This window comes from Amphibalanus amphitrite, unplaced genomic scaffold (genome assembly GCF_019059575.1).
Source record: "Amphibalanus amphitrite isolate SeventyFive unplaced genomic scaffold, NRLGWU_Aamphi_draft 000507F_arrow, whole genome shotgun sequence".
NCBI lineage: Eukaryota > Metazoa > Arthropoda > Thecostraca > Balanomorpha > Balanidae > Amphibalanus > Amphibalanus amphitrite.
This window is the reverse complement of record NW_024882001.1, coordinates 289,979-306,293: the sequence shown is the minus strand read 5'-3', so window position 1 is coordinate 306,293 and position 16,315 is coordinate 289,979. Positions and strand designations below refer to the sequence as shown.

The following is a 16,315-nucleotide window of genomic DNA, read 5'->3' as shown; positions in this document are numbered from 1 at the left end:
GCAGCTGCAGCAGCAGCAGCAGCAGCAGCAGCAGCAGCAGCAGCAGCAGTAGCAGCAGTTTCTCCCCGACAGCCTTCAACGTCCAGCTGCGGCTTACACTCTGCGTCGCACCTGCGCACTTTTTGCCCTTTGTCAGAGTGCAGATTGTCATCGACATGATTTCTAAAGGCTCTGGAATCTGCAAGCCTGAGCTTTGCGGTTGTCTCCCAGCCGCCACACAACGACCTTCCTCTTTTGCAAGCCGACAAAACCCTAACTGCGGTCGGGTCTTGTACAGAGTACCTGTGTCCCGATTATGTCCTCTGTTTCCTGAGAGTTGAGACGGTACTTCACAACTCAGCCTACAACTGTGTGTGGAAGCATGCCAGTAGCGGCGGAACACCTTCAATTAAGGGGGGGGGGCACTGCCGACTTTTGGTCCCATTCTTTCCATGCAACGCCCATAAATGTTAAAATGCCAAAATCAAAGGGGGGGCACGGTGCCCCGGTGCCCTCCCCGTTCCGCCGCCTATGAAGCATGCAGAGCCGCTGCACGCTGAAGCCCGGTTCAGAGCGTATCGGACCGATGTGATCAATAGCCGGCGTGGCCTCGGTGGCGGGTCTCACCGTGCACACGCGCACATACGCATACGCTCGCACAAACACACTTCGGTGAAGTTCCGCACCGTACACAGGGAATGCATAAAACTCTGAAACTAGGGACCGAGACTTGCAGGTGATTTTTCACTGTGCTCTTTACCATTCAGATTTCAGTACCTACCCACGAAAGGATTGGATAAGCTGTAAACCTGCTTTAGGTAGGTAATTGCACAAAATTCATGTGTTCAGTAGGTTATGGCTATCGATTGGCAGTTAGTTTGTCTGTAGGTACTCGAATTATATTTATTGCAAGTCCATGGATGAAGAAGCAGCCTAATGCACATGTTTCCACCTAAACGCACCTATTGCAGAGAGCAGAGCGCTCGGTGATAATTCGATTAGACTGTGAACCGGAGACCTGCTTTCGCCTCTTACCCAGACCCCGCGCCCGTGGCCGCACTAACCACCCGTGTTAGCCGGCCTTCCTTCCTGTCACCCTGCTGCGCCAACGCCATCTATTGGTCGTTATGAGCAAAAAACGAGCGCTAATATGTCGGCCAATGGCAATTAGCCCGCGGCGGTGGCCGCTGAGGGACTGTAATGGCCACTAATGGTCTGGTGACACGGTCCCAATGCGTTCTGCAGCACACCCAAACACTCGTAAATGGAGTCAGACTAGAATGAAACGGTGCCGGCCACTGCACAGATAATTAGGGGCGTGAAAACATCGTGCAATAATGATGATGAATCGTTTAGAGGATTAAAGTACGGAGGACGATTTTCTTGTCCAATCACATTTAAGCAGGCGGAAACGTGTTTGCATACATTTCAGCTATTTGTCCATGTTCCATCGCATTCGGCTCCTCTCGCTGAGCATTTACCTACATTTTGTTTGATTTTTTACCACGCCCTCTTCCCCCAGGCGAGCATAACTAAAAATGTTTTATTGATCCTGTTGCAGCACCAGCTGACGCGACCTCTCATCACCCTGGTGGACAACATGTTGAAGCTCTCTTCTCTGCGGGGCTCCCGCGGCGGACCGGGGGGCGGGGCCGGTGGGCCGCCGCCCCCCGGCGAGACGTCCGAGCCTCCTGCCGCGACACTAGCGCCGCCCAGCGGACAGAACGGCGACAGCCAGGTGAGCCCGGCGGGCCGCCGGCATCGACCGCCGCGCCGGCGGTGGCGGCAGCCATGGGTGTTAGCGGCCCCCGGGGCGGCGACGGCGGCGGCTATCGACTGCCGACCGCCGCCACAGCCGCCGTCCGCGACTGATGCAATGTTATGTCAGCGGCGGATGCTGCCGTCTGAAGGAATGGTGGGGGTTCAGCTGTATAGGCATTCACCTGAGGTCGGGCAAAATTGGACAGCAATCGCACCGCCATTGCGCTCTCTCATGTTTGTACTGTACCGGTTCGGTGCGCTTGAAGCAGAATTCTGTTGAAAACAGCGGTGTAATAAGTAGAAAGTGTTCGATACGCGAGGTATTTTTCGTGCTGTTATTTGTTAGGTACTGCGCGCCACACGAGTAGTCTTCTGTAGGGCGCCTACATTACTGCTTACATAGCCCGGCAATATTGCAATGTTGACAGCGACACTGTCGACCATACGGCAAATGATTACCTCGCGTTTAGTATTAACTAGCTCAAAGAGCAGTTACCACTTCCGTTCCCCTCCACACATCATTACACCCCGTCATATCCCCCATCCCCCATCCCTCACTCAATATCGGTATCGCACCCAATCAATTCCTCATTTCTGCGAACGGATTCGTCGCTTGACCGACCGGCAGTAGCGGTCACTCGTCGGCACATACCGGTGATTTGGCCCGTCGAAACAAACCGACGCCGGCCGTCAGCGAGCGCCATCGGCACGAAGGTCACTCGCTGTCCATCGACCTGACCTGGGCTGGCCCGGGACGGTCACTACCGCCAGCGGCAGCCCTGAATCAGCAATGGGAGCGGCTGGTGATCGACAGGCCGTGCCCCATCCAGGTGTCGGTCCCGTCACGACCTGTGACCGGCCGATGGCGCTCACCAGACGCCCACCGGACGCTCGCCAGGCCGCGCCTCGATTGATGAGGCGGTAGGATTATGGTCTGTGAGCGAACGCCAACGGAAATTGCATCGGCTCTGCAATTGACTGACGTGGTCAGGTGCTGGGTCGATTGAACTTTGTGAGTGATGGCCAGGAGCTGCTCGAAGCGGTGGCGATTGCTGTTCCGCAGGCGTATCTTTAAATCCAGACATGACAGGCTCTCAGTCTCTGTCGTCTGAGATCATTTCACGCGAGTGAGCAGGAAAAGCGAGTCGCCGAGTTGATTAACCTGATGTAAGTGATGTGCGGTTGTGCAGTCGCTCATGTGTGACCGTGTTCGCAGGACCGGCCGCCCGTCACGGGGGAAGAAGGGCCTGTGAGAGACTCGGAGCGGCTGCTGCAGAGGCAGAGAGCGCTCCAGGACGAGCTCACCAGGGTCAAGGCCGTGCTCAGCTCCAGCGCAAAGGTCAGCCACAGCCTCAGTCTGTGCCGCACAGACGGCGCGGTAAACATTGATCTCCATGGATCGGAACAGATTTACTGTGCCGTAATATTTAACGCAGGTTTTACAGCTCGATCTTCCGTATTCATTTCACTGCACTATTCAGCAGTTGGTTTAAGTTTAGCAGCACTGTAGAAGCTGAACTAAAACTTCCCGTCTTCATGCATTGAACGGCGTACTTCCCGTTATCGGATTTTCAAAAGCGCTCCATTTTTCACCGCATTACGGAGTTACCGACTGAGCTCCGGTGAGCCCGGCCGGCCGGTCTGCCGAGATTAGCCCGAGCTGCCGCAGCCCACAGCTCAGCTGCACCGGACAGCTCGTGAGAAGCCGGGAGCTGCAGGCGGCAGGTGCCGTGCTCGCGGGGCGTTTGTTGCCCCCGACCCGCTCATCGTTCTCGACAGGAGCGCGTCCAACCAACCGTTTTCGTGTCACCTGGCACACTCTGGCCCCGTCTAATTGACAAACCGCTACCACCACGCGCCGGAGTTATAATTTGATAGTTTCCCTGCGGTGGTCCGCACGGCTCAAGTCATTTTTAACCCGACACACCAGTCCGCCCGTGCCGCGGCGCACGGGACGGACGGGGAGCCTGAAGGGTCAAAATGGAGCCCTGTGCACTGGAGCACGGTGCACCAGTCCTGTGCACTGTGCAGGGCTGCAGAGGCTCTCTCCGTCGCGCCGGTACGCTCCTGTCGAACAGCCATTGCCTGCCGATGCCGCCATAAACTAACGAGCCGCTCACCTTCAAGGGCACGGACGGCGCGGGGCGAATCGCTGCCGGCGAGACGAGCCCGGACGAGCTTGTTTTTGCTCTCGGTAGCGAAAACAAACGGCGGACGAATGCTGATGCCGTAATTATCCCGGACTTCTTTGTGGGCTAATTCGCTATCCCCAGAACAGCTCAGCACTGATAATCCCCGTAAAAGCTCATTTAGATAATTCCTTAAGGCTCATGCCGTCATCTTGGCTTTTTGAGGGGCACATGAGCTGTCATATCTGGGCTGGCATAGACACGATTGCAAATGTTGATGGCACAAGACAAGAGGTGTAGATCGCTCGTAAACTATGACATAGACTATGATAGTAGCCTAATCAATGGTGAAAGAAGCAGTTAAGGCAACCATAGTTAATGACATAGGCCGGTGACGGTAATGTCAAAGTTTATGGTGACACAGCTCAAGAGCGACGTAGACATTGCATAGGCCCGGGGTAGCTGATGACCAAGACGAGCCATAGCTGGTAACATTGACTGGCGTAAGTGATGACATACGAGACGACAGGTCCTACTTGATGCCGTAACTGTTGTAACCTACCACCAATATGTTGGTGTTGTGGACTATTACTAGCCTGCCTCTGACGCCCGTTTCGTTGTCGGCAGACGCTGGACGAGACGGCCGCAGATAACAGTCGCCTGGAGAGGGAGATGCTATCTCTGCGGCAGCGACTGCAGGCGGCGCTAAAGGCCACCAGCCACGGCAGCTCCTACAGTAACGAGGTGAGGTCGGCGCCGTGACCTTGGACATGGGTCGTGTGTTCGAGTGGTGTGGTGATAAGCGGATTTGTACTTTTGTGTGTTTGGGCTGTATAATTTTGACCAATTTTGAGCTTTACTTTGACCTTGCCAACCCTCCACAACCCCCTAATTTATATATTCAAGCGTAATACATATCAGTCGCATGCCGTGAGCTGTCGAGCGTGCCTTGTAAAAACTGCGTTCCACATCTTTTCTCTGCCCCTCAATTTCGTGCTCTGGAGCCAGACCGTGACCCCGATAAGACACCCCTACCTCTTCCGTCTGCCGCTGGGTGCTTGCCATGAAGTCAGAGATTGTCCTCTGTAACTCCACTGCGCTCTCCCCTATAAGAGACAAAGCGTGCCCAGTGTCCACTGTCCACTGTCCGGCATAACCCCCACCCCTCTCCCCTCAGGTTCGCGCCCTGGAGTCAGAGGTGCGCCGCGTCCAGCGGATGCTCTCCTCCCGCCAGGCGGAGCGGCGCGCTCCCGGTCCGGAGGAGTCCCGCAGGTCCGGCTCCGTCCGCCGGCCCCCGGAGGAGCCGGCTCCGCTCCACCGCGCCGGCTCCGCGCGGCTCCCGGCCGGCTACGAGGCCCAGTATGACGAACAGGTAATGACGGGATAGTGAGCAGAGCGGTGAACGGGCTCAATTGTTTAGATGGAAGTGATTAGTGCAACCGGATAGCTAGGTAGATGAAATGGAAGAAAACGTCGCTTTATATGACGTATCTTTTTCTGATTAGGTGCTCATGCTAAGAACTTAACTACATAGACGTGCCAAAAGACATTCCTCGGCGTATCACTTGTGAACATAACTTTTGTTTTTGCGTACTAAATCAAATTAAGTAATTAACTGGCTATTTTGGCTTTTTAACAGTGCTTATCAGAAAGGAAGCAGAATAAAGGCGCAGTTTATGAGAAAAACAGCTCTTGAATGCAAACTATTTTTAACTTAATCCGGTAACAGCGTCGGGAGGTGGTTGAAAAGTCATCGACTGCGTTCAGCGGCTAGGGGGAACTCTCGCACATTTATGGTCCAAGTTTTTGTTCAGGGTCGGCGTGAAACGTCATTTCCGATTGATTGGTTCGCGTTTCTTTCGGTCCGCAAAACATCGCCGGACATGACTTTCCTTTTGTGTTCTGTGTCAGCTCCCTGTTGCTGTTTAACCCTATTCCTGGCGGGGGGGGGGCCTTTAAGGCCCCCTTCAGGTTTTTCTTGTGCCATTGCCAAACGCCGCAAGACTGAAAGCTCATACTCGGTGACTTTTTCTAAACATTCATTGCGCACATTTTGACAAAAAAAAGTTGCCGGGTCAGGTCAGGTCAGGTCACCAGAGGCGGTTTGGTGACCCTACCTCAGAAAAGTTTGCAATCACGCCAGAGCTAGAGTTTTTGACCGATCAATTTCTTCTCTTCAGGCTTTAGTTAGGGTACCAGTATGTGCAATTTGTATATCTCAGAACTTCCATATCTGCGACCTGAGGTCAGGCCAGACTCGTGACCTGAATATTTTCCCATAGGCATTGCAAGCCTATGGGAAAATATTGAAACGCCTCCTGCTTCGTGTAAACGAGTCAAAACCACCAAATTCTTTCAGTATTATGGAATATTATCTCATCGGTGATGATCCTGTTGCCGCTAATTGACAGGGGCACCGGCAAAGGTCATCTGAGGTCATGTGACGTCATAAATAGTTTTTCTGTCAATAAATCACGACATGATGGTGCTTAAGACTTGTAAGTGGTACCAAACTGCTCGCCTGGTCAAGGCGCGTCGTTTGCTATGCAGCATGACCATACCCCACAACCTCATTGATAAATGACCTGACCTTGACCTCAGGTCAAATTTCAAATTGACCTGTGAAGTTCATCACATACTTATTTCGCATCGCCTCGGCGAGAGCAACAAAAAATGTATTGGTTTTATGTCTCTATGTTTCTTAGTTTAAAAAGTTATATAGGTAACTAATTCCAAAACATTTTATCGTTGATGACCTCTGGTGACCTCAATATTGACCTGACCTGAAAATGTTTTATGTAAAAGTTGTAGATCTTTAAAAGATCTATCAAACGCCGTTTGCCGTTTGTCGCTGCGATGTGTAGTTTTTGAGATCTGAAGGGGGACCGAATCGGCCCCCCCCCCCCGCCAGTTTCTTGTCCCGGCGGAGCCCGCCAAGAATAGGGTTAAGGCAGGGCGAAATTTGTGTCCTTCAGCTCAGAACCTCCTGACGACAATGATAAGAAGCCAGACAGAAAATGGCATGGTCTGCTGATATCTGAATCATTGAACAATAAAATGCTAATTTGTACGCCGATGCACTAAATATGGCCAGGAATATGTCTTGTTTTGTTTGTTTTGTTGGGTTAGGCCCTTCGGTCTGACAAAGGCCTGGAAATGGGAACTACGATTAGGTAAATCAATGGCCAGGAGTTACGCTGAACCTAAATGCGAATGTCTCATGTCCTGAATCACTTTTATCATATTCAACTTGAAGCAAGTATGCTAGAATGTGTGCTGAGACGACTATATGCATTTCCATCACAACACCCACCCGTTACACTTACTGAGATAGAATTTGTGTCGTTTTCAGAGTCTGATGAACCCTCCGCTGGACCGGCACGCGCCGCCGCCGCCAGCGCCACCCAGCGGCCAGTACCACCAGCAGGCCGACAGGCGGCAGCACCAGTCCAACGGCGTGGTCCGCCCGGGTCCTGGCGTCCAGACGGCCTCACCTCCGGACTCTGGCGGCGCGGGTCGGCAGCAGCGACCCGGCAGCCGACGCGGACTCCCCAAGAGCGTGTCGGGTCCGCTGTCTGGCGACTACGACTCGTTGTACGACTCTCCGTATGACGCAGTTTACGACCGCCCGAATGGGTACGACCCGCCGCCGTATGTTCCGCCAGCTCCACCTCCGGCCGGAGCAGACCAGTGGCGCGGAGCCGACTGGCCCGGTCGCGCCGGTGGGGCCGCCTATCCGCCCAGCCGACACGACTGGAACCGTGACGGGCGCGGAGGCTCGGCCCGACACCGCGCTGGGAGTCAGCAGGATGTCCGCTCAGCGCTGGGCGCCAGTCAGCAGGACATGCGATCAGCGCTAACGGCTAGTCAGCAGGACATGCGGTCAGCGCTGACGGCCAGCCAGCAGGACATGCGCTCAGCACTCGCCGCTAGCTACCAAGCCTACCGTCGTGCATCTGGTGCATTAGCTGATGGAGGGGACAGCGAACGTCGTCTGCAGGCGGTCCTCCGCCAGTACCGCAGCCAGCAAGACCTGGGTTCCGCGGGAGATTCAGCAGGTCGATACGGTCCCTACCGCCACGCCCGGGGCCTATCATACGGCCAGGAGATGGCCGGGGCGTACTACCAGGAACGGGGCGGAAGGCACGGTTACGTCCCCGAGCACCGGAGGAGCTATTCGCACCTTCACGAAAGAGAAGTACCCGCGTACGAGCGTCGTCAGTCGGTGCATCACTTCGGCGAATCTTGCGAGATGGAAAGGAGTCTGCCTCGTACCCACGAGCCGCGCGAGAGGGAGCGAAGCCTCCCGCGGAGCTACGAGCCCAGAGAGCGAGACCAGAGCCTCCCGCGGGATTACCACCATCGCGAACCGGATCATAGCCTGCCACGAAACTACGAGCACCATCACAGTCTGCCGCAAGGATACAATCACGAGGACCATCACCAGGGTCAACCGCGGCCCCACGATCCTTCCTTCCAGTCTGGCAGGTCACAGGAGCCTAATTACCAGTCAATTCGACCCCACGAGCCTCCCCAACAATACACCCGACCTCCCGAACATCAACAGTACGCCCGACCACCGGAGCCCTCGCAGCAGTACTCCAGGCCACCTGAAGCTTCGCAACAGTACACCCGACCACCCGAGCCCTCCCAGCCGTATGCACGGCCTCACGATCCCGTGGCAGAAGCAGTGGTGACCCAGCCGAGTCCGCTGCGCCCCCTCGGTGACCCGAACGGCCGGCACCCGCCGGAGCCGTCCGATGTCGGCGGTGGACCGCTGCTTCACCGTCAGGGCGGCGCCTTCCAACCGTACCAGGCCGATCACGGACCGGGCAGGGGTGGTGGACAGGATCGGTGGCGCCAGAACGGTGGGCAGGACGAGCCAGTGTATGCGGCAGTGAGAAAGGGACCGTCTCGCGGTGCAGGAGAGACGCTACAGGACAGGTCACAGCAGCAGCAGCAGATGCAACAGGAACACCAACAGCAACAGCATCAGCAACAGCATCAGCATCAGCATCAGCATCAGCATCAGCAGGAAAAAGACTATTACGATCACCAACAGATGCAGCAAGTTGCACAAAGGCATCAGCAGATACAACAGGGCCAGCATAATAGCCACTACTATCAGCAGCAGCAGCAGGAGCAACAGCAATATCAGCATCAGCAGAATCACTCTCAACAGCAAAATAGTCACCACCAAAACCATTACAATCAGCACCCTCATCAGCAGCAGCATTTACCTGTAGACGGTTCTCCGTACCACCGTCCAGATGGGGAAGCTCCTTCGAACCGACCTCGCTCCCCTGTCCCTCCTGGCGACCGTCAGGCAGCCGAAGAACACTGGAGGACCAAGGGACCATCGGGACCGAACGGTCCGCACGGCAACGGGTCCGTCCACGGACCGCAATATTTCCCGGTTCAGCAAAACGGTCAGCAGTCAACCAATGAGTCTCAGAACCGAAGCCCGCCCTCTGGTAACGTTCAGACCAGCAGCTTCCAAGGCAACGGCAGTGATCCGGCGAATCAGCGCTCGCCGCAGCAGCCAACGCCGCAGTCAACACAGGTGTCCACATCGGAAACGGCCGAACAGCTTGAGGAGACACCAGAGCTCACCGCTCGTCCGGCTCCCACCGGAGCGGAATCTCAGCAGTCTACCGGGGGACGAACTACACAGGAAGAGACCAGCGCTGCGGGTACTGCCACAGAGGCTGCCACAGATGGCGCCACAGAGCCGTCCGGGGTGGACACGCGCAGTGTTGGTACTGTGGGACAGCGGGTGGCGGTCTGGGAGAGCAAGGGACCCGCTCCCCCAGCACCGTCCGGGCAGAGCAATGGGAACGGCAGCAGCACTGGGCAGCAGAGACAACAGACGGGCGGAGCGCAGGAGAGGCCCGAGGAAGACCAGGCTGAGGAGTACCAGACGCAGGAGGCCATGGGACCGCTCTACGGTTAGTGGAAAGCCGAAATGTGCTGTTCAATGTCTTCATAGTGTCAAAGATTTACAATGCTGACGGCCTGAAACATGTTTGAATCTTGTGCGTGATGCTTTCTCCACCCAGCCGATAATTTGCTGAACCAATCATCCGTTGAAGGCATTTTTCTAGGCATACGCACCCCCCTCTCTTTCGTTTAGCAACCATCAGTCATCACTCGTCTCTAATTCAGCAGCTTTCCCAGTAATTCCGTCATGATTGTCATCCTGTCCACAGCTCTGTTGGCTCGGGACAGGGGCTCGCTAGAGGTGAAGACCGTTCGCACCGTGAAGCGGGAGTCCCAGCAACGACAGCGGGAGAAGGGTCGCCAGGCGTCGCTCGAGAACGTACCCTCGGGCGGTGAGGTTCCGTCTGACGGAGAGGAGGAGGATCCACTGGTCACGGATCCGGTGCTCTCCCAGTTCCAGCGTGCCCTGTCACTGCCGCGAGGCTATGGAGGCCGGCGGGCGAGTGAGCAGGACAACTCACAGCAGCGGCACCATATGCTCAAACGGCTGGTGGATCAGGTAGGTTTGTATTCCGGGTCTGACGCAGTCGGCTTAGCTCCGTGTATTTTCTCAGGATTGGCTCTCACCCATTGATTGATGCATCAGCACTCAGCATTTTGTTTTTGCATGATAGCCGTTTCAATCATGCACATTGTTTCTTCACTTCTTTCTATGTTTGAGTAATGGATGGAAACTTCTCGCTAGATAACACGACACATATTTTCTGGCCGTTTTTGACAAACATGAACTGCATTTAGCACTGCTGTTCATCTCTGCACGTGCCACCACCAGTAGCGGAGGGAGCACTGTCACTCCTCTTTAGCACTCTTCACTCCACGCGTTCTTGCCGACCTCTAACCCAACCCTAACCCCGCGTGACCCCTGCACCTCTGACAGCGACGTCCTGCCGAGCGGCGACCCTCCGCCTACGAGCGGCTCTTCGGGTCCACTCCGGAGCTGCGGGCGGCAGCGGGGCCGGCGGGGGCGGCGGCGGAACGACAGGACCTGTCGCTGAGGCGGGTCCCGCGACGTCATCACACACTCTCCGTGGGCAGCAGGCTGGCTGTTCGGAGACTCTCTGATGCTGCCGCCGCGGTACGTCGACAGAAAGATATGGCAGCTGGAGAGGGGAGCTGAGCGGATCCGCGGAGAGAGAGCGTATAGTGTGGATGAGCAGCTTCAATTTTAGCATGCAGTACTTCATGTTCTTTTAGCACATGCACTAGCACCTCGCACACGCACGGCAATGAGCTGCAACCTGCCGAAAAGGCAGCTGACTTTTGCGATATTCAAGTGTCTAACTGTCCAAAAACATAGCTCCGTCGCTCACAAATGTGTTCGTTCAAATGTCGGCCACAAAAGCACCTTATTGGTCATACTTATGCGATATGTCGCTGTCTTCCACCAGCGCAATAATTTTTCTTAGTCACCAAATCCAACCATCAGCCGACCATCAGCTACCTACTATTCTACCTAACACCTCCTCCCCTCTGCGTGACAGCACGGTGCGTCTGCGGAGGAGCTTCCCACCGAGCCGCGACCTCCTCTGAGACAAGCTTCGAGTACACCGGACATCGTCCGAGCATCTCGACCCGGCCTGGCCACCAAGTATGACGAGGACACCATCGACAAGCTGCTGGCCCGGCCGCAGAAGATCCGTATCCCAGAGAGATACGTACCCGAACTGGTCAGTAAGACTCGTGGGTTGAAGGATTTAAATGTTGACCGTTGTGAGAGTAGCTAAAGTTATAATTTCTGGATAGTAGCTCGGGATATTTCATCCATCTTGACCAGGTGTCGTCTTCTGTTCTATGGAAGGAGGTGGAGCCGATGTCCGTTGAGGAGCGGCTGCAGCGGAGTAGGAAGGCCGCCTCCATCAGGAAGATGCTGACCCAGAGTACCGGCTTCCTGGACACCATTGGATCGCAGACAGGTGAAAAAGGTAGCGTATAGCCACACATTCGTGACAAATAGACAAACGGCAGGCGGCAGCGTAGGCAACTTACATGAAATAACTACTCGTAATAGATCACCCATGTCGCCTTATTTTTGCAGATTAAATGTAATCATAAATAAGCATAGTGTCAAAAGATATAAGTGAACTACAAGATATTATGACGTTTTTTGGCTCTCGTCCCATTAGGGCTTCAGGCTTGCAATAATACCGTCAATATCATAACAACTGATAATCCGAGACACTTGGCCATTCATAAAAATGAAAATCAGGCACTTTTCACTCGTAAAAAGACGTGCATATCAGTCTATATATATGTGACACTCTTCCTCGTCTCACGTTCCTCAGAGCCGCGGGTGAGGCCGGGAGTAGCGGCCACGGACAAGTTGCAGAGGGCCCACCTGCTGCAACTGAATGAGATCCTGGCGAGACAGGTCACTGAGCAGAGCAAGCGAGTCGCAGGTACGGCTATGGAGCGGTCATTGTACAAGATTCTTACAGATAGGTCGTTGTAGACAACAGTCACTCTAAAGAGACTCGTTCTTGAAGAGATCCGTCACTTCCCAAAGGCAGCAACTGTGCAGTGCATGCATTCATATGCAGTCTCACCCCTTTTCTTATCGATTTTTTTTTAAAGTCAATTGCAGCAATCTTGTCATTTGGTTAATTATTTCAAAGTGCTTGTTTATGTGTTTGAAAAGTTGTGCTTGGTATTTTATAGGCATGGTATCCATATAACGTTTTATCGATTTTACGTCCCGATTTTGTTATGTTTACTGATTTATTTACCTAATAACGTCTATAGCACCGAGTTACTGTTCGCTGTTATATTTCGAAGCTCGGTCCGGCCGGTATGACTGCTATAAGCTTGACGATCATTTGCATGGACGCTAGCATGTACATTTTGTAGTTTTTGTTACAATTTGTTCAGTTTCGCACCACGGTTCTCATTTTTTTCAGCGGCCAACAGTTCACCGGAGTGAATGCACCGTCACCCAGCAAGCAAGTGACATTCAAAGATACACTGCCGTTCAAAGGTATCCATCGCCATTCTACTCTCCATATGAGCTCGTATTTAAACATTTCACTTGTTTACGAATCGCCCCAGGCATACGCTGCATAATGTAATAAGGTCAAATCTGATCGGACTGATAAGGAACTTGCTCATTCCTAATATCTCAGTTCTCTTTCCGTGTTAGTGTGCTGTGATATTGGACCGACTTAGCATACTGACAGTGACCTATCATTATTTCAGTGGAGGCTATAGCCAACATGGAGGCACCAGCGCCGGAGACCGCGGCCGAGTCCCCGCCCCCGGAGCCACTACCTGTTGTGCAGCAGAGGGAGAGCTGTCTGACCTGAGGTCAGGTCAGGTCACCGGTCTTTAAAGAGTGTATCAGCTAGAGTGCTGTCTGGTGGGTGGCCAGTGCGCCGTGACCGTAGAGTTATTTGAAGTGAAGAAGGATGTGCATTGTGCATGACACAAGTTGTCTACTGGGACCCGATTCAGACATTGCTTACGAAATAATGAACAGAGTTGATTTGTATTGACTTTGTGACGTGGTTCAGTGTTGCACCCGTTAGACGTTTAATTAAGGAGCCAACTTTATCAGGCAGGCAGCCAGCGACATCGTTCTGTATCAGGAAACAGTCTAGGGTACACGCTGGCCCCCTAGCTAGACGCTCATGCGTGTTTAACATTGTCATGGGATGAATTAGTCCATGTGAAGCAAGCACCGTTGACTTCGTGACATATCTTATCGATGTCATGAACCGCCGTTTAGAAGGAACCTTTGTCGTCACATCTAGGAATAGATATATTTCTGTAGGTGGTGTACATATACCTATGTATGTGTTGTTTCTTTCCGCTTTGTTTACATATCGCAGCAGTACGAAACCAGACATATCGATCGTTAAATGCTATTGTTGCGCCGTTAGATGGACGGAATAGCTTAATGTGTGTTGTCCAATGCGTTGTGAGCAGTGTAGGGAATGACATAATCGAACATAATCGAAACCAATACATATCTTAGACGTATCCACGCGACTACTTAGCGTTACCAGTTTGCTGCTAGGATCTGAATTCAATGTCATTTGCATTTGTTGTCTGTTACTAGGATAAATGTTTTATACCTGTTGCTGTCGGGCCTCTACCTGCCATTGGCTTGACCCGTGCTTGTGAACCGACTTGGTGTATGTGCGTAATTCGGCATATAGCACTTGTAAGTGATATAACGCAATATCTTCGATGTGGCTTGAGTTGAAACTTGTCGACACCAAATATTGAGTTTTATTGCGCTATGAAATATACCTTTCAAGAATCGTGAAAGCCATTTCTCCTGAATGTCTAATTATCTAATCGCAAAAAAAGTTTCCGATCGACGGCATGACGCTGGTTTCCGTGTTGAGCAGCCTAGCATTTGTTTAAACTTCGCCAAGCCTGATGAAAGATAGTGCATATTCTAATTTCCGAACCGGTCGTAGAAAGACGGAGAAAGCGGCAATTGAAAGCTCTCGACAAGACGAACGTTTGGAGCCCAACATTTTTCGTTTAGGTAGATCAGAGGCCAGGACCAGGTCAGGTGAAGGGTACAAAATGTAAGCTTCTACACGATTGGATTTGGAGCGTAATTGGCACAGAATGGACTGAGATTGATCATACAAAACTTTGTGTTGCATACAATGTCATGCAAAGGCTATTGTAGGTATAGGTCAGGCCAGGTCACCAAAAGCGAAATATTGCATAGCAAATTGCCAAGAGCCATGTGCGACACATGCTTTATGGGTCACTTTATGCAAATAATTCAATCGGTACACTCAATGAGTGACCACATTTGGATGAATTTCAGGTCAAGGTTTAACCCTCGCCGGCACAGGCCATTTTGCGTCCTTCGACGGCACAATGGAGGGGGGGGGGGGGGGGTACGACCTCGCGTTTGGCTCCTGATCGAGCTAGAGATTCGCGGAAAAACGAGCATGTTGCCCGTCACGAGAGGAAGCCGATGATACCCAATTTTAAGGTCCTAGGTCATCGGTTGACCTTCCAGGTCAGGTCAATGTCCCAAAAGTCGGGACCTGTTAGAACGTCGTAAAGTGTGGCTACTATGGGGTTTCCGGGGTGCTTTAGGGGGTTTAGCGGGGTCCACAGATGATTTAGGCCAGGTCGGGTCAGGTCAGGTCAGGTCAACTCAACCAGTAGGGGTCCTGCCGGATAGTTGTAGTACGTGCCAACCGCTTGTAAGTTTTTTAGTTTTCTTTTCTTGTCAAGAAAAACGCAAATTTTCATCGATTTCGGACGCAGCGGATGAGGGCATAAATGCTTCCGGGTCTGACAGTGCCCCTTCCCCAACCCATCCCACCCCACCTCACTCGCACACCTGTCCCGAGATAAAATTGTAATGGGCAATAGGTGTAGCTTTGACAGTGACAACTGACACACCACTGACACACCAAACACCGTTCGGCATTCCAGCCAGAAACGGACTCACCTCTTCAAGATCCGAAGTAGTACGACAGACGAGTTTGTCAAGACGATCTGTCGTGATGGTCTTTACCTCTGGTCCGTCCGGTATCTTCAATCCTGATCCTGACGACCGATGTGAAAAGTCTCAAAGTCTCAGCGCGCCCAAGACCACGCCATTGTCAAATCAATCGCGAAGTCCCACGCCGGGGCTCGGAGATTTCCATTGAAAAACACTGCCAGGGCCCGCCGCACGGTTCGAATAGTATCCAGGGCAGGGTAGGTTATGGTATCCAGTCCTCTGTCCTCCATCTTGCACTGCGCAGCATCAGCATCAGTAGGTACCGGACTGATTCGTCCTGAATGTCAAATCTTCGATATCACGAGGCACGATGCACTCAGCCACAATGGCACCGTCGTAGGAACTGGCATGCACGATTCACGTGACACTTCGTTCGCATGGTCCCATGTGACCTACAAACAAGCCCAACATGTCAACAACCCCGCGCCCCGCTCGTGAACCGCCAAGATGCCCCGCGGCGCGGTGCGGCCGCCGCGCTGCGGGCGGCTCGTCTTTATTAGTTCTTCAACTTGTCGCCAGAGGGGAGACAATGACAGCGGCTAATTACCGTCGGTCGGAAATTGCATGATAAGGAATAACCAGCAACTGTGTTCGGCTTATGGCTCTTTTGGCCCTCAGGACGCCGACAGTGTCGAACGATTTAGTTCCCGTATGATGTTTAATAAAAAAAAAATAATGAACGTGTTGATAGACGATAGTTACCAAGGTAGGTTTGCATTGGACATTGCATAAAATGATAAATTAATGTAAAGTATGACATTATCCAATAGCAACGTATGTTCATATACCTACCTAGGTCAGACGACTCATTCCATCCATTTTTATCCTCTCCGTCGACCTATTGCCTACATACATCTTTTTTTTGCAAACGGTCCGCGCCGAGCGAGGGGGGCAGGAGACGTTTCGCCCTCGACGTTTCGCTCGTAATTGAGCTAGAGTTTTACCGAAAAAGGGGCGTGTGCGCCGCAAC

General features: G+C 53.0%; 2 protein-coding genes across 3 annotated transcripts in view; both read left to right on the top strand.

The window, feature by feature from the left end:
* Positions 1 to 4,631, top strand: part of LOC122392930 (atherin-like) — a 41,236-nt gene extending 36,605 nt beyond the window's left edge. Inside the window, exons 5-7 of the mRNA XM_043388308.1 lie at positions 1,541 to 1,717; positions 2,957 to 3,079; positions 4,497 to 4,631. Of these exons, the coding sequence (XP_043244243.1) occupies positions 1,541 to 1,717; positions 2,957 to 3,079; positions 4,497 to 4,631 (435 nt within the window). The remainder of the gene's footprint in view (positions 1 to 1,540; positions 1,718 to 2,956; positions 3,080 to 4,496) is intronic.
* A 432-nt stretch (positions 4,632 to 5,063) lies between these two features.
* Positions 5,064 to 14,132, top strand: LOC122392931 (filaggrin-2-like). 2 transcript variants are annotated; one of them, XM_043388311.1, is made up of 9 exons: positions 5,064 to 5,241; positions 7,222 to 9,817; positions 10,079 to 10,368; positions 10,747 to 10,944; positions 11,351 to 11,536; positions 11,668 to 11,782; positions 12,152 to 12,265; positions 12,764 to 12,840; positions 13,059 to 14,132. In XM_043388311.1, the coding sequence occupies exons 1-8, from the start codon at positions 5,086 to 5,088 to the stop codon at positions 12,784 to 12,786; spliced, it is 3,678 nt and encodes a 1,225-aa protein (XP_043244246.1). In that variant the 5' UTR covers positions 5,064 to 5,085; the 3' UTR covers positions 12,787 to 12,840; positions 13,059 to 14,132. The 2 variants fall into 2 exon arrangements, with proteins under 2 accessions (XP_043244246.1, XP_043244245.1); XM_043388310.1 differs by having other exon boundaries at positions 11,668 to 11,791.
* Positions 14,133 to 16,315: the final 2,183 nt, after the last annotated feature.